The sequence below is a fragment of the Crinia signifera genome, chromosome 9 (assembly GCF_055691185.1).
Source record: "Crinia signifera chromosome 9, ASM5569118v1, whole genome shotgun sequence".
Classification (NCBI taxonomy): Eukaryota; Metazoa; Chordata; class Amphibia; order Anura; family Myobatrachidae; genus Crinia; species Crinia signifera.
In genome coordinates, this window is record NC_139225.1 from 19,235,685 (window position 1) to 19,255,640 (window position 19,956).

General features: G+C 46.3%; 1 protein-coding gene across 6 annotated transcripts in view; it reads right to left on the reverse strand.

The window, feature by feature from the left end:
* Positions 1-710: 710 nt before the first annotated feature.
* The window catches only part of LOC146037266 (discoidin domain-containing receptor 2-like), an 88,071-nt gene continuing 68,825 nt past the window's right edge, over positions 711-19,956 (reverse strand). For 5 of the 6 annotated variants that reach the window (XM_083161294.1, XM_083161298.1, XM_083161296.1 and 2 more), the window contains 12 exons: positions 19,808-19,913; positions 19,152-19,338; positions 17,539-17,785; positions 17,133-17,237; positions 15,378-15,535; positions 12,077-12,275; positions 11,062-11,306; positions 6,357-6,478; positions 5,467-5,664; positions 4,887-5,121; positions 4,638-4,787; positions 711-3,520 (listed from right to left, as the gene is read on the reverse strand). In XM_083161294.1, the coding sequence (XP_083017420.1) occupies positions 3,380-3,520; positions 4,638-4,787; positions 4,887-5,121; positions 5,467-5,664; positions 6,357-6,478; positions 11,062-11,306; positions 12,077-12,275; positions 15,378-15,535; positions 17,133-17,237; positions 17,539-17,785; positions 19,152-19,338; positions 19,808-19,913 (2,093 nt within the window). In that variant the 3' untranslated portion in view covers positions 711-3,379. The remainder of the gene's footprint in view (positions 3,521-4,637; positions 4,788-4,886; positions 5,122-5,466; positions 5,665-6,356; positions 6,479-11,061; positions 11,307-12,076; positions 12,276-15,377; positions 15,536-17,132; positions 17,238-17,538; positions 17,786-19,151; positions 19,339-19,807; positions 19,914-19,956) is intronic. The other variant, XM_083161299.1, reaches the window with a different exon arrangement.

The following is a 19,956-nucleotide window of genomic DNA, read 5'->3' on the forward strand; positions in this document are numbered from 1 at the left end:
GACCGAAGTGCACGGCTGACATGAGAGAAGACCCAGACGACCTGCCAACCACCTGGCTGATTGGACACATACTATACAGCAGATGTCTTCTTTCCAGATGTATCTTTTCGCAGTCGGTACAGTCTTGTGCACACTGATAATGGTGATTATTGTAAATCCAAATTGGCCGCAATTATACTTGCACTAGGTGGATGGAGCTATTAGTAACTGTGTGCGGATTGCGTTATGAATCAGGCTATGTTCACATTGGTGAGTGATCATTTGCATGTGTGAAAATTTCTGAAAACCCCTTTCGGTACCTGCATTACCCAGAGTATACACACAGAGGCGCTGTTGCAATTGATTTATATGGTATCATAAAGGCAATTGGGCGTTCCTAGGTGGTGAGTGTGACTGTGTGGTATAGAGTAGGGTCCACTCAGTGGGCGTGTTATGAGTGGAGGCGTGTCAGCGTGAATGTCTGCATTACCAGACGCACAGTCACAGCAGGCATGAGAGGCCATGGTCAGATAAGACAATGCAGCCTCGGATACGGCACAACTGAGATGTTCCGCTCCCCGCTATCACGTGTTCAACTTCCAGCTGTTGTGTGTGCGGCTCCTAGCTGTCATGCATTCAGCTCCCAACTGTCAATCGTTTGGTAAAATGACAGTGGGGTGCAATGGCGCCGTGCAGAAGGGCTTAATAAGACGCAGACCAAGACCACCATGTCTACAGATCAGGCTCATTTATTTGGCAATACAGATTTCATTGCACTTCAGTCCAGTCTGGCTACAGGTAAATACAGATTATGTACAGAGTGACAGTAGTACAGTATAACAGGACACAGACCCTGCCCGCCCGCCCGCCACCTCTCCAGGTCAGAACACATTTTATTCTCTACCATTTAAATGACCCTATAACATTCACGTGTAAGACAACAACAAATAAGAATCCAGTGTGGGAGGAAAACAAAGGATTTACACCAACAATAAAAGTGAGAAGACACAAGCGGGGTAACCATGGAGACGTTGGATCGAGTATTTCAATGATATGCAAAGTCAAACGTATTTATTATGTATTGCAAAACTAGCATCCGCGGGGGGCGCCCTCTCTGTACCGCGCCGGCAGCGCCAACCTTTTTCAGGTGCCGATCTCATATACCGCGCCCGCATTTACAGTAAAGGGAACTTCAAACATTTTGTTAACGGATCTCTGACATTTTCTTTGCCAAAACTCAGTAAGGGCGCAGCCACTCCCAGAAAACGGGGCCGGCTCTGCCCGTGCTCAGCTGCCGATTGGCTGCGGCTTTGACTCACTGCGCGCAAGGACGCAGGACAGAAGGATTTAGTAATTAGAGAGCAGTTGTGCTACATCCCAGGCGAAGAAAGTCACCCTGATGCTATAGAGGATTGGCTGAAAGGGATATCACATTCTGGTCCAATTAGCCACGCCCCCCATTTAAGTAACCACGCCCCAAATCCAGTAGACCACTCCCCTTTGCAGGGTTTTCCTACTGAAGGTCACCACTGGGAGTGTGCACTGAGATAACAGAGATGGAATTTAATGTAATTACTAAAAAAAACGCCGCCCACTTAACTTCCCAACCCCCTTGTATAGCCACCGTGAAAGTCCACGTTCGCTGGGGTCGCTATGTCGACATGAAAAAGGCAGCAACCACAAACGGTCGACAGGCACAAAAGTACAATGCACGCAGAAGGTCAATGGGGGAATGGTCTACACACAAAAAAGGTTGACACTATTTTTTTTTTTTTCATTTTGTGTGTTACTATTCCCACTCGTAGTTCATTTGGATGGCAAAAAAAAAAAAAAACATTTTATGATGACCCAATGTGTGTCGACCAACGACTTATTGGCTGTCGACATATGGTCCAGAAGCCGTTCCCGAGGTGTGCAGGGCATGGGGGTCCCCGGGTGGTGCGTGATGCATTACAGAGGGGGTGTCTGTAAGTGTAAAACCCCCCTATTATATACTACAGTGGAATGCAGGAATAGAGATATGATTGCCAGACAAGAATTATTTTAATTCACTTTTTGACCCAACGTTTAGAATTAATCCTATCTCGGAGACTTCTGCGCAGCGCCCATCTGTACCCAGCCCCCCGTCCTACATCGTCGCCCAGTAACTCGCCCTGTACGGTTTATAAGAAGAAACCTTTGCAGTCATTACATAAAAACACATTATTTCACTGAACTAACTAGAAAACTAAGAAAAGACATAAACAAAATAAAAAATATCCATTTAATAATAACTATTTAAAGTGTAATTTATTTACATGGTGTAAAAAAAGCACATGTATGCTACAAAGACCAGCCACCAATCGGATATCAGCTTTGTCAGGGGTCAGTCTAGTGCAGGTTAGACTTGAAAGCTAATATCTTATTGGTTGCCATCCGTTAAACCACATTTGTGCTGTTTGCACCAGGTTACAAATAAGTGTTAGTCATTTATTACCCCATCTGTACAACTACAGCAAAGATAGTCCTTCGGGACAACAGTGGTATGCTAAAGCCAGGATTACCCTCCGAAATTCCCTTTATTATTGCCTTGTATGCAGGATACCCTATAGTACAGTAGATACAGGTTTCTATTATCACTTATGAGGTCACCAGATCCGCCCCAGTTACTAGGCCACACCTACATCTAACAGTACTGTGGGCGGAGGATACCATTGGATAGGACTGAATGCTGGGGGAGGAGTTAAGGGGACTGTGGGACAACCACATAAACAATGTCTATTGACTCTACTGGCAAAGTTAATTAAGTATCGAAGTAATATAAAAAGTCTTATTTACATTATAAAAACACAACGGGGGATATAAAATTTTGGGAATAGGGCTCCGTTAGATTTACGTTGTGGCTGTGCAGTCTTTATGAGGGTTTCCTAACTGTCCTGTGTTCATGCATGATGGTGGCTTTCTAGGGTGGTGGCATTGACCACTGGCTGTCATTGCCGCACTGGCTTCCCCTCACATATTAGCAACCCCCCCTCCCCCCCTGTACACGTGTGTGTGTGTGTGTGTGTGTGTGTATATACAGTGGCACATTTTAGTGGAAAACTGTCCTACTTCTCAAATCTTTATTTCCAGTCCTCGATCCCAGCTGGTTTCTCCCCTTCTAGGGAGGTGCAGCCTTGCATCTTCACCCCCTCCCTGGGTCAGCTGTGTCAACTACAGGGGGCCGGAACCCTTTAACGGGCCAAAATGTCTGGTGGGGCCCCGGGAAGTCAACCAGCGCCACAGGAGAACATTGTCTCTTGGTCCTTCTACGTCTACATCTAGAAAACTAAGGTCAAGTCCAGTCTAGCTCCAGATGAGATGGGAACAGCAAGAACCGGCCTCTCCAGGTTCCGTGTTTTCCGGACTGTTCTGTCACAGGTTACACAATGGAATCCAGTTGCTCTATCAGGAATTGGTGGATGGTGTCAAACGTAGGTCGGTCGTTGATGTCCCTGTTCCAGCATTTCATCATCAGGTCAAAGATGGGGCTGGGGCAGAGAGGAGTCTGGGAGAGATAGATCTGCACAGGGACACAAAGTACAATATATGAGTCTTCATGACCTGATCTGACTCCAGTGCCAGACTAACAATGGAGCAGACGGGATTACAGCTCCAGGACACCAAATAAAAATAGGCCCATCATCATGACCGCAGAGCAATGACCAGTGGTCTCCAAAGTTATGTTACAGCTGTCTAATGGTGGCTGTCCAAAGTAATGCTACAGCTGTCTAATGGTGGCTATCCAAAGTAATGTTACAGCTGTCTAATGGCGGCTATCCAACGTTATGTTACAGCTGTCTAATGGTGGCTGTCCAAAGTAATGCTACAGCTGTCTAATGGTGGCTATCCAAAGTAATGTTACAGCTGTCTAATGGCGGCTGTCCAATGTTATGTTACAGCTGTCTAATGGCAGCTATCCAAAGTAATGTTACAGCTGTCTAATGGCGGCTGTCCAACGTTATGTTACAGCTGTCTAATGGCGGCTATCCAAAGTAATGTTATAGCTGTCTAATGGCGGCTATCCAAAGTTATGTTACAGCTGTCTAATGGCGGCTGTCCAACGTTATGTTACAGCTGTTTAATTGCGGCTATCCAAATGGGTGTGGTATATGGTTCCGACAGTCGGGATCCCGACAGTCATTAGCCCGACATTGGGATCCCGACTGGCCGGACTCAGACAGCGTGGCGAGCGCAACAACGCCCCTTGTGGGCTCGCTGCACTCGCCACGCTGCGGGCACGGTGGACCCCCACGAGGGAGAATAGTCGGTGGCCGTCTGGAACCCGGCTGTCTGTGTTTTAACAGTCGGGATCCCGACGTCGGGTAAATGACTGTCGGGATCCCGTCCGGCACTCATCCAAAGTTAAGTTACAGCTGTCTAAGGTAGCTGTCAAAAGTTATGTTACAGCTGTCTAATGGCGACTATCCAAAGTTATGTTACAGCTGTCTAATGGCGGCTGTCCAAAGTTATGTTACAGCTGTCTAATGGCGGCTGTCCAAAGTAATGTTACAGCTGTCTAATGGCGGCTGTCCAAAGTTATTTCCTTTCCCTGACAATAACTATCTGAGCTTGAGCCATCATGCTGAATTTACACAGAATCTAGCTCTGGGCATCTGCTCCTTGGGTGAGGTCCTTACCTGTCGCCCTTGGTCCCGGAAGAACTCCCCCGTATTCTCTATGATCTGCTCATCTGATAGAACACTGTAGGGTTGTTCTTTACACAGCGTGAACATCTCCCACAAGGTGACCCCAAAAGCCCAGACGTCGCTGGATGTGGTGAACTTTCCCTGCGGGTACAGAGCTAGGTTAGTATATGGCAGACGAGCAATGGACACGTTAGTATATGGCAGTACAGCCCAGCTCAGGAACCGAAGCCAGCAACTTACTAAGAGGATACTTTCCCATGCCATCCAGCGTATAGGCAACACCGCCCGGCCCTGGATGCGGTAATAGTCCCCGCTGTATAAATTCCGGCTCATACCGAAATCCGCTATTTTAATGGTGTGGTTGTTCCCCATCAGGCAGTTCCGCGTCGCCAGGTCTCTGTGTACGAAGTTCAGCGAGGCCAGATACTTCATCCCGGAGGCGATCTGCGTGCTCATGTACAAGAGGTTGTGCAGGCTGCGTGAAGAGATAACAGAGAGCAATAGCGATGTCAGACCTGAGCAAGATCATGGGAGGACACTGCAGCCTTCTGACAGTCAATGCGCTTGTGCTGTCCTATGATGCCAGAGCCCTGCAACCACGTCGCCCAATGTTCTCGCCCCAACATGCATTTGGTTGACCTTTTTTACCCGAGTCAACCTTTATTGATGTTGACCTTTTAGGGCTGACCTAGACACTGAACAGAACATGAATCTCACACTCGATGGTCGGGAAAGATAGGAGTTAATTGTTCCCACCCAAGAACAATGCCCCCCATCCCCCTGGGACCCCCCTCCCCCCCCCCCCCCCCCCCCCGCTCACCTGACAGACGGGATGTTGTTGGCAGTGGTGAACTGGCTGCGGATCTCTCTCTGGGACAGGAACTGGTTGAGGTCCCCGTTCTCCATGTATTCTGTTATCATACAAAGGGGGTCATCCCGGACACAGACCCCCAACAAGCGGATGATGTTCGGATGCTTGAGTCGGGAAATGATCTTGATTTCTTTCAAAAAGTCATTTCTAGGTGAGAGAAAGAGGGGGGATATTAAGAATGCTCCTTAACGCCCCTTATAAAACACAAAGCTGTGGGACGTATTTATCAACGAGTGATATTCCTGTTATCACTCGTTACAGATCAGCTCCTAACTGCCATGTGTTCAGTTAAGATCATGTGTCTGAAAATTGACAGTTGGGAACTAACTGGCTAAAGCACCAGTTATAATCTGTAACGAGTGATAACAAGATTATGACTGATTGATAATCTGCCTTTATCTCTTCAAGTTTATTTATTTTTTCACAGTTAACTCTAGTATTGGGTTCATTCAGGGCCATAACTAGGGTGGTGTGGCGTGTACCACCGCACATGGCGCTGCAGGGTAGGGGTCGCTGTTGGCAGCACTTGTTAATTTTCTGTTTTAAGTTATTTCACTTATTGCTTCCCTTCTCTTTGAAGCCCAACATCTCCTGACCGCCCAGTCTCCTTCCCCCCACCCCTTCCTTCTTTAATACCGGGACAACATCCATGAACTTAACTTGAGAGCTCTTTGTTATCCAGTCACACTGTCCATTGTTACATTTCAAGATGCTGCCACCCCCGGGATTCAAACCCATCACCTGTGCCATTGCAGACAGACACTCGGCTCTGTGTACAATTGCAGTTCAACCAAGAGAACAGGACGCTTCTCATTATTCCGAAAGCGTAAATGACGCACCTGGCGGTTTTGGTGACGTTCGCTCGCAGCATCTTCACGGCCACCAGGACGGGCTGGTTACCGCAGCCCCTCGCGGACGTTTCCAGGAAGTCTTCTAGCCCCTCCACCTCACACAGGTGAACCTGGAACAGGACACGAGGAAGGTGAGTATCAGGCAGGTAATGTAATAACAAACTAAAAAAAGAAGATTTGAGCAGCGCTTGTGCAAAATAATATAAAATTTTTTATTAAAATACAGTGTTAATACTGTTGTGGCCAGCAACAAAGACAAGACTCACACACATGAAACATACAATTCCCCTGTATTATACTAGATTAGAAGGGTTAGATGCATGCATGCTGTTCTTGTGACAAGTTAGTATTTGCAGATTTTTGTATCCAACTTGATGATAATAAAAGTCACAGTCCCCCACTCATGTGCACATATTTAGTGGTTTTTAGTAGGTTAGTATATACTTGCAGATGGGGGTTCGGCTGCCAGTCCCCAATGATTTTCCCCGACCGCTGGTACTATATCCAGATTGCTGCGGTCCTATCAAGGAACAAACACTGGTGCCGGTCTTGGTGCTGCCAGAACGTTTCCCCGTACCTCTCTACGCGTTTCTCCGCCTATTCTTACGATCAGCGGCTTCCTCAGGAGATGGATAATTGCTGTTGCACTCGTGTGCTCATTTATAGCGGTCACATCCGTTTCCGCCCACCGTCCGTTGCGTCGCCGGGTCAAGCCTCGTTCTGAAGGCTGAACAGCGTCACACGCTGTAGCCCCGGCGCGTCGTGCGTATCACGCCTGGATTCACGCTGGGTTTAGTTGCCCTTTTCTTGTAATACAGCTATGTTTCACCATATAGACTAGACATTACCCATAATGCCTTAATCTGTAGTTCAACTCTAATTTAGATGTATTTCCGCATGCATATAGTTAGTCCATAGATACCAGATAGTTATCTTTGCGTGTCATGCTGCTAATCTTGCGTTCCATTTTGCAGGAAAAAACGGACATCGGGTGTTATTTGCCTTTTTAGCAGCTTTATCCAAATTAGTTTGTGGGGATTAGTTATAACATTCAACTACAATCATTCATTCTAAAAATATTCATTCTAAAAAAAGCGAGATATGTCTGACACTTTCTACTGTAAATTCATGGAAATTATATCATAATACAATAAAATCACAAATTAATAGAAATCAGTATGGAACGATCATAATCTATGAGGATATGTATATATAAGGAAAAAAAGGGGGGGAGAGATAGTGAAAAATTACACATCGTGGACCGGGCAGATACCCAAGTCTTATTTTATCTCATCTCAAAAACCTTTTTTATTAGGTCCCCACATTCATGCATATGCTTTTAACTTTTTACTATTTTCCTTTCATAGAATAAAATAATCAAGTTCTAGTGGGACACTTATATCAAATGCTATATACTCACAAAGAGACATCACATACCAATGAAATATAGTGGTCGGATCACAATTTTAACAATATACAATACATTACAATCCCCCCCACTTATTTAATATATTTCTTTGGGGGGAGGGGTTTATTAAATAAGTGGGGGGGATTGTAATGTATTGTATATTGTTAAAATTGTGATCCGACCACTATATTTCATTGGTATGTGATGTCTCTTTGTGAGTATATAGCATTTGATATAAGTGTCCCACTAGAACTTGATTATTTTATTCTATGAAAGGAAAATAGTAAAAAGTTAAAAGCATATGCATGAATGTGGGGACCTAATAAAAAAGGTTTTTGAGATGAGATAAAATAAGACTTGGGTATCTGCCCGGTCCACGATGTGTAATTTTTCACTATGTCTCTCTCCCCCCCTTTTTTTCCTTATATATACATATCCTCATAGATTATGATCGTTCCATACTGATTTCTATTAATTTGTGATTTTATTGTATTATGATATAATTTCCATGAATTTACAGTAGAAAGTGTCAGACATATCTCGCTTTTTTTAGAATGAATATTTTTAGAATGAATGATTGTAGTTGAATGTTATAACTAATCCCCACAAACTAATTTGGATAAAGCTGCTAAAAAGGCAAATAACACCCGATGTCCGTTTTTTCCTGCAAAATGGAACGCAAGATTAGCAGCATGACACGCAAAGATAACTATCTGGTATCTATGGACTAACTATATGCATGCGGAAATACATCTAAATTAGAGTTGAACTACAGATTAAGGCATTATGGGTAATGTCTGGTCTATATGGTGAAACATAGCTGTATTACAAGAAAAGGGCAACTAAACCCAGCGTGAATCCAGGCGTGATACGCACGACGCGCCGGGGCTACAGCGTGTGACGCTGTTCAGCCTTCAGAACGAGGCTTGACCCGGCGACGCAACGGACGGTGGGCGGAAACGGATGTGACCGCTATAAATGAGCACACGAGTGCAACAGCAATTATCCATCTCCTGAGGAAGCCGCTGATCGTAAGAATAGGCGGAGAAACGCGTAGAGAGGTACGGGGAAACGTTCTGGCAGCACCAAGACCGGCACCAGTGTTTGTTCCTTGATAGGACCGCAGCAATCTGGATATAGTACCAGCGGTCGGGGAAAATCATTGGGGACTGGCAGCCGAACCCCCATCTGCAAGTATATACTAACCTACTAAAAACCACTAAATATGTGCACATGAGTGGGGGACTGTGACTTTTATTATCATCAAGTTGGATACAAAAATCTGCAAATACTAACTTGTCACAAGAACAGCATGCATGCATCTAACCCTTCTAATCTAGTATAATACAGGGGAATTGTATGTTTCATGTGTGTGAGTCTTGTCTTTGTTGCTGGCCACAACAGTATTAACACTGTATTTTAATAAAAAATGTTATATTATTTTGCACAAGCGCTGCTCAAATCTTCTTTTTTTAGTTTGTTCTTTCAATTTGAAGGGGTCTAGGTATCCCCCTTATAGAGCAGCTGCAGTGCATTATAATTACCAATCAGCGCTCAAAAACTGTGTTTGTTCAGGTAATGTAATACCAGTAATGGAAAAATGAGTAACTGGTTATAAATATGGCTAAGATTCCATTTGTAGCTGCAGCAGACGCGTGACTGTCGTTACTACCTCAGCGGTAATTACCCCAGTAGGAGTGGCCTGTTACACGCGGGCAGTAATAAGCCATTGCAGGGCATCTGTGGGGTATTGGAGTGGGTGTATATAAGTGCGTGCTCTATGGGGGTGGTGCACTTAGACTCACCCTGTGAATCCGTGTGCGTAAGTGCGTCTTTCTGCCTCACAATGACCGCATGTCTACACAGACGGGACTCATTCTAAGCTGTATATTAACTAAGGTCAGTTTTGTTCGATGTTGGTCGATTTAAACCGATCTTAATCGATGTTGGGCTTGCAGGGCTAAAACACATTTACTCACAGATGACTTTTTCATTTTTAAATGTTAATAAATGTGTGTTTTAGCTCTGGAAGCCCAACATCGATTAATACGGATTCTATACCGATCGCCATCGACCCAAATCAACATTTAGTAAATATACCTCTAAGTTAGACGCAGCTATGACCGTGTCTGTGTCCGAATGTGCGAGGACCTAGACGCCCGCTGTTAGATCGGGGTGTCTGTCGCACCATGAATCCTGCGCCAGTGCACGCTATCTGGATGTATGGGCGGTGTAGCAGAGAGACATGCGCAGAATCAGAGAGTCACCCCGCTGTGACCATCTCCGAATCAGGCCCAATCAGATTCCATTTATTATTTTATAGAAGGTGCTAAACAAGTTAGAAGTAGAATTATTAGTTGCTATGGGCAACAGCAGAATCTTCAACAGAACTCCCATCTTAGTAAATGTACCTGTTTATATTCTGTACAGATGTCGCTGTTTAATGCATTGTATATGGGGGAGTGGGTTGGGATCAGTTGGTCTACAGCATGATGGTCGACAGTCATTAGGTCCACATGGGAAAAGGTCGACATGGATCTAGGTCGACATGGTTTTAGGTTGAAAGGTCACTAGTTCGACAATGTCTATGTCGACAGTCAAAAGGTCGACAGGGTTTTTCACTGTTTTTTTACCTGAATGTCAACACAGTCAACATGGACACAGTTTCAAGTGCACCGCATCCCCTCGCATAGCTCGCAATGCATCAGGCACGGTGCCTCGCTGCGCTCGACACACTATTTTATTCTCCCACCATGCCCTAGTGGATGGTAGGGCATGAAATACTGCTTGTCGGCACATGTCGGCTCAAAAAACGGTGAGAAACCCCATGTCGACATTTTGACTGTCGACCTAAGCATTGTCGAACTAACGACCTGTCAAACTAATGACCTTTCGACCTAGAATCATGTCGACCTAGACCCATGTCGACCTAGACCCATGTCGACCTAATGGTGTCGACCTAATGACTGTCGACCATCATGCTGTAGCCTGTAGACCAAATGACCGCATCCCGGGGGAGCTGTAGCTGTTGGCCAAATACTTTCCATTGATAATAAGTGCAACAGTGACACCCGCAGGCTGAAATAATGTACTGCGCACCATTAACATCTCAGGAGAAAAATAACAGATGGGGTGGGGGGTGTCACGTTATTACTGGGGCAATGGGACCCGGTAAGCAATTATTTATTTTTGCATCATAATCGTCTCCCAAAAAATTCTGTCCTAGTTACTACGCCGAACCTGTAAAGAACCTGTAAATCAATGCACCCCGCCAGTGTCACCTACCTCCCCAAACTGCCCCTCCCCAAGCTTCTCCTTCAGCCGTAACTGGTTGCGGGGGAACTCTCCGACGCTGATGTCCTTCTTGGTGAGCGAGTCCACGGTGAGGGCCGGCACGGCGTACATGTTGTTTCCGGTCGCCCCCTGGAGATTGACAATGTCAGTCTCGGCGTAGTGCGGGACGCTGTTCTGGAAGCCTTGGTGCGGTGTGGACTTTGTCAGGTCTGGCTCCGCGTAGTCTCCGCTGCAGGCTGCAAATACACATGGGAGACATAAATTCAGTTCTAGGGTGCGGTCGAGAAGATCTGCTCTGTCTACATGGGCAGCCGTTAGGTCGGTCCAATATGGTCGACATGCATTAAGTCGACAGTGTTATAAGGTCGACAGTCAAAAAAGTCAATAGGTAAAAGGAAAACAGCGTGTAAGATTGACAGGTACAAAAGATCGAAGGGTCAAAAAGCCTACAGGACAAAAAGGGTCAACATAAGGTTTTTTTTCATGTTTTTTTTTTAAGTGACATTGTATATGATTAAATATATCTAAGCATAATCAGTGGAAGCGTGAACCCTCACGGGCACGCATCGCTCACCGCTCTTTTTTTTTTTTTAGCGAGGTGCCTCGCCGCAGGTTACTATTCCCAGTCATAGTCCACGTGGATAGCAAATCAAGCAAAACTGGGGAAAAAACTTGAAAAAAACACCAGCAATTTGTCTCAACCATTGTCATGTCGACTTTGACCACGTCGACCTTATTTTACCTGTTGACCTTAAGCACTGTTTACCTTTAACTGTTGATCTTGTGTACTGCTTGCCTAAGAGCTCATAGGAGCACTGTGTGATGACATCACTGCACAGCCCTCCCATGAGGATCCCGGGATATAGAACATCGCTGCTATCTATTAAACATCTGCACTGGTGCTTGCACGGTTAGGGCCCCTCAGCTTAGATGGTACCAGGGGCCCCTATCTATAAGTTATTGGTGCTGGAGTGCCGGTCACTAGAACTAGGACCATCTCCCTCACCTGAATCCTCGGCGCTCTGGGATAGTTCTGGGAGCTTCCTCAGGGGCTTGGTCGGCTGCTGATAGTCCAGATCGAGGGGGAAGATCCTCTCGTAGGTGGGGTTGGACTGGTGGATCTGGGTCTGGTTGTTATTGCCGATGGTGTAGCTGTAGAAGGACAGGCGGACGGTTGCGTCTTCTTCCAGGATCCGCCGTGGAGCCTGAAGGACGGAAGTAGATCAGAATTGGGTTACGTTGCTGCTGCCCAAACAGGACATGTCCTGGGTGACTGATTATCTTATATCCATCTAGCAAAAAGGATTTTTAAAAATGACATTTTGGGTGAGATTTCATAGGATGCGATTTTTAGTAAAGTTCCGAAATCGCACCTTATCGCATTTTTTTTTAGAAGAATTCAACTGATGCAAATGAGATGCGAATTCGCAACAACAATGCGATATGGTGCGATTTTTAGTCATGAAAATGTGCGAATTTTAGTCAAGAAAATGTGCGAATTTGAGGACATGTGCATAACCAGCCCGGGCACATTGAGACAGACCTGGTTCCAAAAATACAGGGGACAAAAAGTGTAGGGGTCCCCCGTATTTCTGAAACCAGCCCCGAACTGTTGGACCGGTCCCGGTTTGAAAAATATGGGGGGGGGGGCAAAAAACCTGGGGGTCCCCCATGTTTTGGAACTGGCACCGGGCTCCAACAGCCTGCGGTGTCATGCCACAGCCGGGGGACACTTTTTCCGTAAGGTCCCCCAGGGCACCGTGGCTGGTCAGCCCGTGACTGTGGCTGTCACAGCGTTATACAAGCCCTCAGCCCCGATTAGCTGAAAGCATCTCCATGAATCCCACTGTCATTAGCGAGGAGGAAGCCGGCTCACCCCGCAGTCAGTGGGAGGGGAGATGGCTTTTTTTTATAATTTTAAATTTTACAAATTTTTTAAGACTCAGTAATCTGTGCATGGTTCTGTCCAATTCGCCAGTCAGATCCTGGCGAATTTTTTTATTTTTGTTAACCTTTACCAAAAATCGCACCCTATTAAATTTGTGAGTTGTATACTTTATCATGGGAAAACATCTGGATGCAAATTGAAGTGTGAGAAAAAAAATCAACAGTTAACAATGCAATTTTCGTGGCAAAAAGTGTGATTTTTTTACGGCAATTCGCATCCTATTAAACGTGCGATTTTCAGAAAACATGCGAATTCGGCCGTTTTTTGCAGCCACAAAAAAAAAAAAATCGCAAAAGTCTACAAAATTGCCCATTATCTTTTTTTATCTGTACGAAGGACAGATTGAGTCATTTTACATACAGTATACTGCAGTACGGGGTTTCCCAACCTCAGTCCTCAAGACATAAAGACATGATAATAGTCCAGGTTTTCAGGATAGCCACAGGTGACTTAATGAATGCCTCAGTTATTTTGGTTTAACCATCGCTGCTCAAGCCTGGATATCCTTAAAATCTGAACTGTTATGTTGGATACACACTATAAGATTCTCTGTCCAATCCTTCTGGTTGAAGTGATAATCCGGTTATGTATGGGAGCCAATGACAATCAACCATTTGCTCCCAAAAGCTGAAGAATGGGCAAAAATGGTCGTTCGTTAACACTTTTAAATTGAAATGCTGGGTTGTACCCGGATTATTGCCAGGTTCAGGGCCATTTTAACATTATTGTAGGCCCTGGGCAAAGCAATGCACCCATTAACAGGAACCAATCAGTCCTGCACCATATTTCCACTTGCTTCCTTACACTGAATGTCTGTCAACACTCTGATTGGTAGAGTGCTCCAGCCATCCAATCAGCAAGCTGACAGCCATTCACTGTCTGGCTGCAGGCTGGGCTCTGATTTGTGGCCTCTCTGATATTCTCCACTGCCTCCCAGAAGATCAGTAGGCAGATTCTCACAGACCAATCTGCCCCTGCTGGAAGGTCCCTAGAATTAGGGGGCCCTTGGGCAGCTGCCCCTTAAGTCCATATGTTAAGATGGTTCTGGCCAGGTCAGTGACATCACTGCATGTCTGCATGCATCACCAGTGTCGCCACTTGGAGATCCTCTCCAAGTGCCATCTCTCCCTATGTACTAAACGTGTTGTGGGTTGCATCAACCCATCTTACCCGTTTACACAGCACTGGAACCTGGCTGAGTTGGATTCCAGGATCACTGGACCTAAGATAATGGAGCTCTCCCGGGTTATCACAACAAAAATCCATGTCCAGTGGAAAAGGGGTATAATAATTGTATATAGTTTTAGGGGCACATTTATGATGAACCGCATAGTCTAGGCAGGATTGTACGACCCAGACCTCATTGCAGATTGCATTCCTATTGGTGGCATGCATGAATCTGCAGACGCAGGGCCAAGGGCTCCGATGCTGCTCAGCGCCCACTTCTGGGGAGGGTTCTACCTGGGCCGGCCAATGGCTCAGCACCCACTTCTGGGGAAGGTTCTACCTGGGCCGGCCAATGGCTCAGCACCCACTTCTGGGGTGGGTTCTACCTGGGCAAGCCAATGACTCAGCACCCACTTCTGGGGAGGGTTCTACCTGGGCCGGCCAATGGCTCAGCACCCACTTCTGGGGAGGGTTCTACCTGGGCCGGCCAATGGCTCAGCACCCACTTCTGGGGAGGGTTCTACCTGGGCTGGCCAATGGCTCAGCACCCACTTCTGGGGAGGGTTCTACCTGGGCTGGCAAATGGCTCAGCACCCACTTGTGAGGGGGGGTTCTACCTGGGCCAGCCAATGAGCTGCCTGTAACCGGAATGCAAAGCTTTTGGGGATATGGCTGCTTGTGGCAATGGGGGGATCACAGCGGGTATAGGAGATACTTGCTGCAATCTTTCCTTCACACATGTAGGGGGTTCTTAATATTTGTGGCTAACCCCCCCAAAACGGGTGTTTTTCGGGATATGGACACAAATATACATTTGATAAATGAGAATTGCGGACCAATGTCGTAAATGATAAAAGTCTATATAACGGATCTCATTATTCTATCGGCACAGAGAATAAATGACATATCATGAGGCTCCGGATTACCCTTATCTGGGAAATGGGACAAATAACAACCAGGTGGTGGTGCCCCAGCTGCCCCGGACACTGATGTAACCTCGGTGCTCGGTAATTAGTGTCCTTATACATAAGCAACATATAACCAGCAGAGTTTTAGGGGGATTTCTTTATATAACCCAGGGGCATCCTGTTACGCGTGAAGAAGGGGTAGGGGGACAAACCTTGTACGCAACATGGCACTATGGAGTGTAAATCAGTCTGTGATTCAGGATGCCAAGGTCGGGGCATTTTACCTTTTCCAGTCTCTTCTGTATGTATTGTTTCCACAGAATCAGGACTATGATGATGACCAACAGGAGGATTATTGCCACCAAGCAGCCAATCAGAACGGACGTCTTTGATTCCTCGCTCTTCTCTGCCTCTCTGCTCATGGTGGATGGGAATGTGGTTTCTGGAGGACAGAAGGAGCAATGGCAGAGAGGACCTGTTATCTCACTGGGCTCAGAGAAATGAATCATCCGAGATACTGATCCCATACACAGCGATATATCTGCCAAGTGAGTGGATTAGGTGTATTATATGGGGGACATTTACTAAGCCATGAGTTGCAGGTGTTAGTTAGGCAGCCGTGAGTTGGAGGTGTTAGTTAGGCAGCCGTGAGTTGGAGGTGTTAGTTAGGCAGCCGTGAGTTGGAGGTGTTAGTCAGGCAGCCGTGAGTTGCAGGTGTTAGTTAGGCAGCCGTGAGTTGGAGGTGTTAGTTAGGCAGCCGTGAGTTGGAGGTGTTAGTTAGGCAGCTGTGAGTTGGGGGTGTTAGTTAGGCAGCCGTGAGTTGGAGGTGTTAGTTAGGCAGCCGTGAGTTGGAGGTGTTAGTTAGGCAGCCGTGAGTTGGAGGTGTTAGTTAGGCAGCCGTAAGTTGGAGGTGTTAGTTAGGCAGCCGTGAGTTGGAGGTGTTAGTTAGGCAGCCGTGAGTTGGAGGTGTTAGTTAGGCAGCCGTGAGTTGGAGGTGTTAGTTAGGCAGCCGTGAGTTGGAGGTGTTAGTTAGGCAGCCGTGAGTTGGAGGTGTTAGTTAGGCAGCCGTGAGTTGGAGGTGTTAGTTAGGCAGCCGTGAGTTGGAGGTGTTAGTTAGGCAGCCGTGAGTTGGAGGTGTTAGTTAGGCAGCCGTGAGTTGGAGGTGTTAGTTAGGCAGCCGTGAGTTGGAGGTGTTAGTTAGGCAGCCGTGAGTTGGAGGTGTTAGTTAGGCAGCCGTGAGTTGGAGGTGTTAGTTAGGCAGCCGTGAGTTGGAGGTGTTAGTTAGGCAGCCGTGAGTTGGAGGTGTTAGTTAGGCAGCCGTGAGTTGGAGGTGTTAGTTAGGCAGCCGTGAGTTGGAGGTGTTAGTTAGGCAGCCGTGAGTTGAAGGTGTTAGCTAGGCAGCTGTAAGTTGGAGGTGTTAGTTAGGCAGCCATGAGTTGGAGGTGTTAGTTAGGCAGCCATGACTTGGAGGTGTTACTTAGGCAGCCGTGAGTTGGAGGTGTTAGTTAGGAAGCTGTGAGTTGGAGGTGTTAGTTAGGAAGCTGTGAGTTGGAGGTGTTAGTTAGGCAGCTGTGAGTTGGAGGTGTTAGTGACGGCAGCCGTGAGTTGGAGGTGTTAGTGACGGCAGCCGTGAGTTGGAGGTGTTAGTTAGGCAGCCGTGAGTTGGAGGTGTTAGTTAGGCAGCTGTGAGTTGGAGGTGTTAGTTAGGCAGCCGTGAGTTGGAGGTGTTAGTTAGGCAGCCGTGAGTTGGAGGTATTAGTTAGGCAGCCGTGAGTTGGAGGTGTTCGTTAGGCACCTGTGAGTTGGAGATGTTAGTTAGGCACCTGTGAGTTGGAGATGTTAGTTAGGCACCTGTGAGTTGGAGATGTTAGTTAGGCAGCTGTGAGTTAGAGATGTTAGTTAGGCAGCTGTGAGTTGGAGATGTTAGTTAGGCAGCTGTGAGTTGGAGGTGTTAGTTAGGCAGCTGTGAGTTGGAGATGTTAGTTAGTTAGGCAGTTGTGAGTTGAGTACATAGGTAGACAGATCTGAGTGTCACTCACCAGACTTCCATTCGGTGGAGTTCAGGAAGGGGTCCTCAGTGGTAACAGCTCTGACGGTAGTGGGGGTCTGAGTGACGCTGCTCGGCATCGCAATGTCCATGTCTTCTTGGTGAGGAGACAACAAGAGCAGTGAGCACTAATTCACTGAACGATGTAGGATACACATGATATTACGTATTACCTAAGAGTCACGATATAATCACACAGCTCTCTCTCATTGCCCCATCACATGTGATGCCTGCTGTATGCTACATGTCATTCCCCACTCAGATGTGTACATTTATCATATCAAACCATACTCATCTGTAGCCAATCTGCCCCCCCCCCGACATATAATACAATAGATAATGACAATCTGCCGCCTCCTAGGCCTATAACAGACAATCTGTCCACGCACACGTCCTACCTGATTGGAAGAAGATCTCGCTGAACATCATCCACGTGTCGGCAAAGTAGAATCTGCAGAGGATGAAGCTGCCCACTCGCTGCTGCAAGGGGATGATGACAAACCTGGAACTGGGGTTCTTGTCGTCCAGTACCGTCACCACCCCCACCGCGTCCGGCTCCCAGTCAGACTGCTGTCGGGATTTGAAGAGACACTCCACCCTTTGGAATATCTTCACCCCCTTGGTGAACATGTTATTACAATGCACCTGTGAAGAAGACCAATCGCATTATCTGAAATATAGTGGATGGAGATAAAGTACCAAGAAAGAACAAGGGGGGGGCGGGGTTACACTGCGCTTGATAAAGCCAGTTTACTGGCGAAACGCGTTGGTGGACCAGAGGGCAACCTACATCCAGTCTTACTCACCTTGCTAATACCATCCACACTTGGTTCCGGACCAGCCTCCTCATCCAGTGTATTTCCTGACCAGCGGCCACTGTTTGGTTCCATCCTCCAGGGCACATCTACACCCTAACCCGGGCAGAGGTTCTGCACAAGCCAGGGATTGCTATCCCACGAAAAGAATCCTACCGCGGGCCGTTTGGATATACCATACACTAAACCATATTGGCACCAATTGCTGGACAGGATCAAGCTGGCCCCAGTTTCTTTCACAAATAAGGAGGCATTATGGGAACGAACCCATTGAACATAGGACTCTCTTAATACGGTACCGTATTGACTGGACTTAGCCTACAATTCCCTCTGACATATTGCTAATTTCTTTTAATTTTGTTATGTCATGTCCGAGTGTTATAAGTTTTTAATAAATGTCGCTGTATTTTATACCCAATTGGCACCATCACTTTTAATTGATCTATTGATTGCATAGCGCAGTGTAACCCCCCTTGTTCTTTCCTTGTATTTAGAAGGGGCTGACTACCCCTTATCCACACTGCAGCTTGACAAAGCACCCTATAATTTTCTGCGCCCCCATCATTTATTGATAACGATACCGAGTTATCAACTGTCCTCCGTGGAGATAAAGTACCGGCCACTTAGCTGCCCTGTTACAGGCTGGGTTTGGAAAATGACAGGAGCTGTCCAAGCTTAGTACAGTGATGGCTAACCTTGACATGGTTGTTGAACTACACATCCCAGCATGCCCTGCATCAGTTTTACTATTTGGCCATGCTAAAACTGATGCAGGGCATGCTGGGATGTGTAGTTCAATAACAGCTGGAGTGTCAAGGTTAGCCATCACTGGCTAAGTACATAGAAACCATGAATCACCTATAATAGGGACATACACACACACAGGAGCCCATTATCCTACTAGTATGTTTTTTGGATTGTGGGAGGAAACCGGAGTACCCTGGGGAAACCCACACAAGCATATTAACTTCAGGCAGATAGGGTTGTGAGGCAGCAATGCCAACCACTACTCTACTGTGATGTTGAACCACATATACAGAATTATATCCATGTCAAGGAACGTGTCTGAGATCTTACATTGATATACTGAGGGTCCATACTGCAGTGCCATAGTTCCACTGCTATTGACCAGAGACAGCTACAAGTGTTACTGAGAAAGACTGATAGAAGATAACAGAGACAATAGGGTTATTTACTTTCATTGATGTGAAGTTCCTGGGCCTGTCGAACTGGAACTCTATCTCCACGTAGCCGTTCCGAGCGCTCTCATTTTTCCAGCCGACATAATCGAAGCCGGGCCATCCGCGGTACTGGTGGCTCTGGATGAAGTCATCCTGTCCGATCACCCCGTCGGTCAGCTGACCCAGACCATCAAACAGCCTCCTGCATTTCAGACACACAATCACAATGCGAGGATTAACAATCTGCTTTATGGTCAGATATATTAGATGACCATCATAGATATACTGGGTGAGATTTAATAGGATGAGAGATTCAGAAAGTGAGAGATTTGGTGAGAAATCTCCAGTTTTTTTAAAGCGGCAATCATTTACACTGCAAAATCAAACTGGTTTTGCAGTGTAAATGATTGCCGCTTTAAAAAAACTGGAGATTTCTCACCAAATCTCTCACTTTCTGAATCTCTCATCCTATTAAATCTCACCCATTGTATCAAACAGTATAACGTTCAGTGGTAACCTTGTCCTACGTCAGTTCTACATTGCGCCTCTATTTGGGGACTCCGAAACATCCCAAAAGTTCAGGGACATGACTTTTTTTTATTTTTAAATATGTTCAAAGATTTTTCTATTTACTACAAACATGATTTCTGAAATGAGTGAAATGTTTGTACCCTTTCTCTAGGTATCCATCGTACGTAGAATCATTGAGATAGGCGGTTTTGTGCGATGGTCCCATAAAGGTCTCGCCTTCGGGGATGCTGTATGACTTCAGGCCATCTGCAACACAGAAAGAACATCAGGACTGCGTCCAGCAATGCAG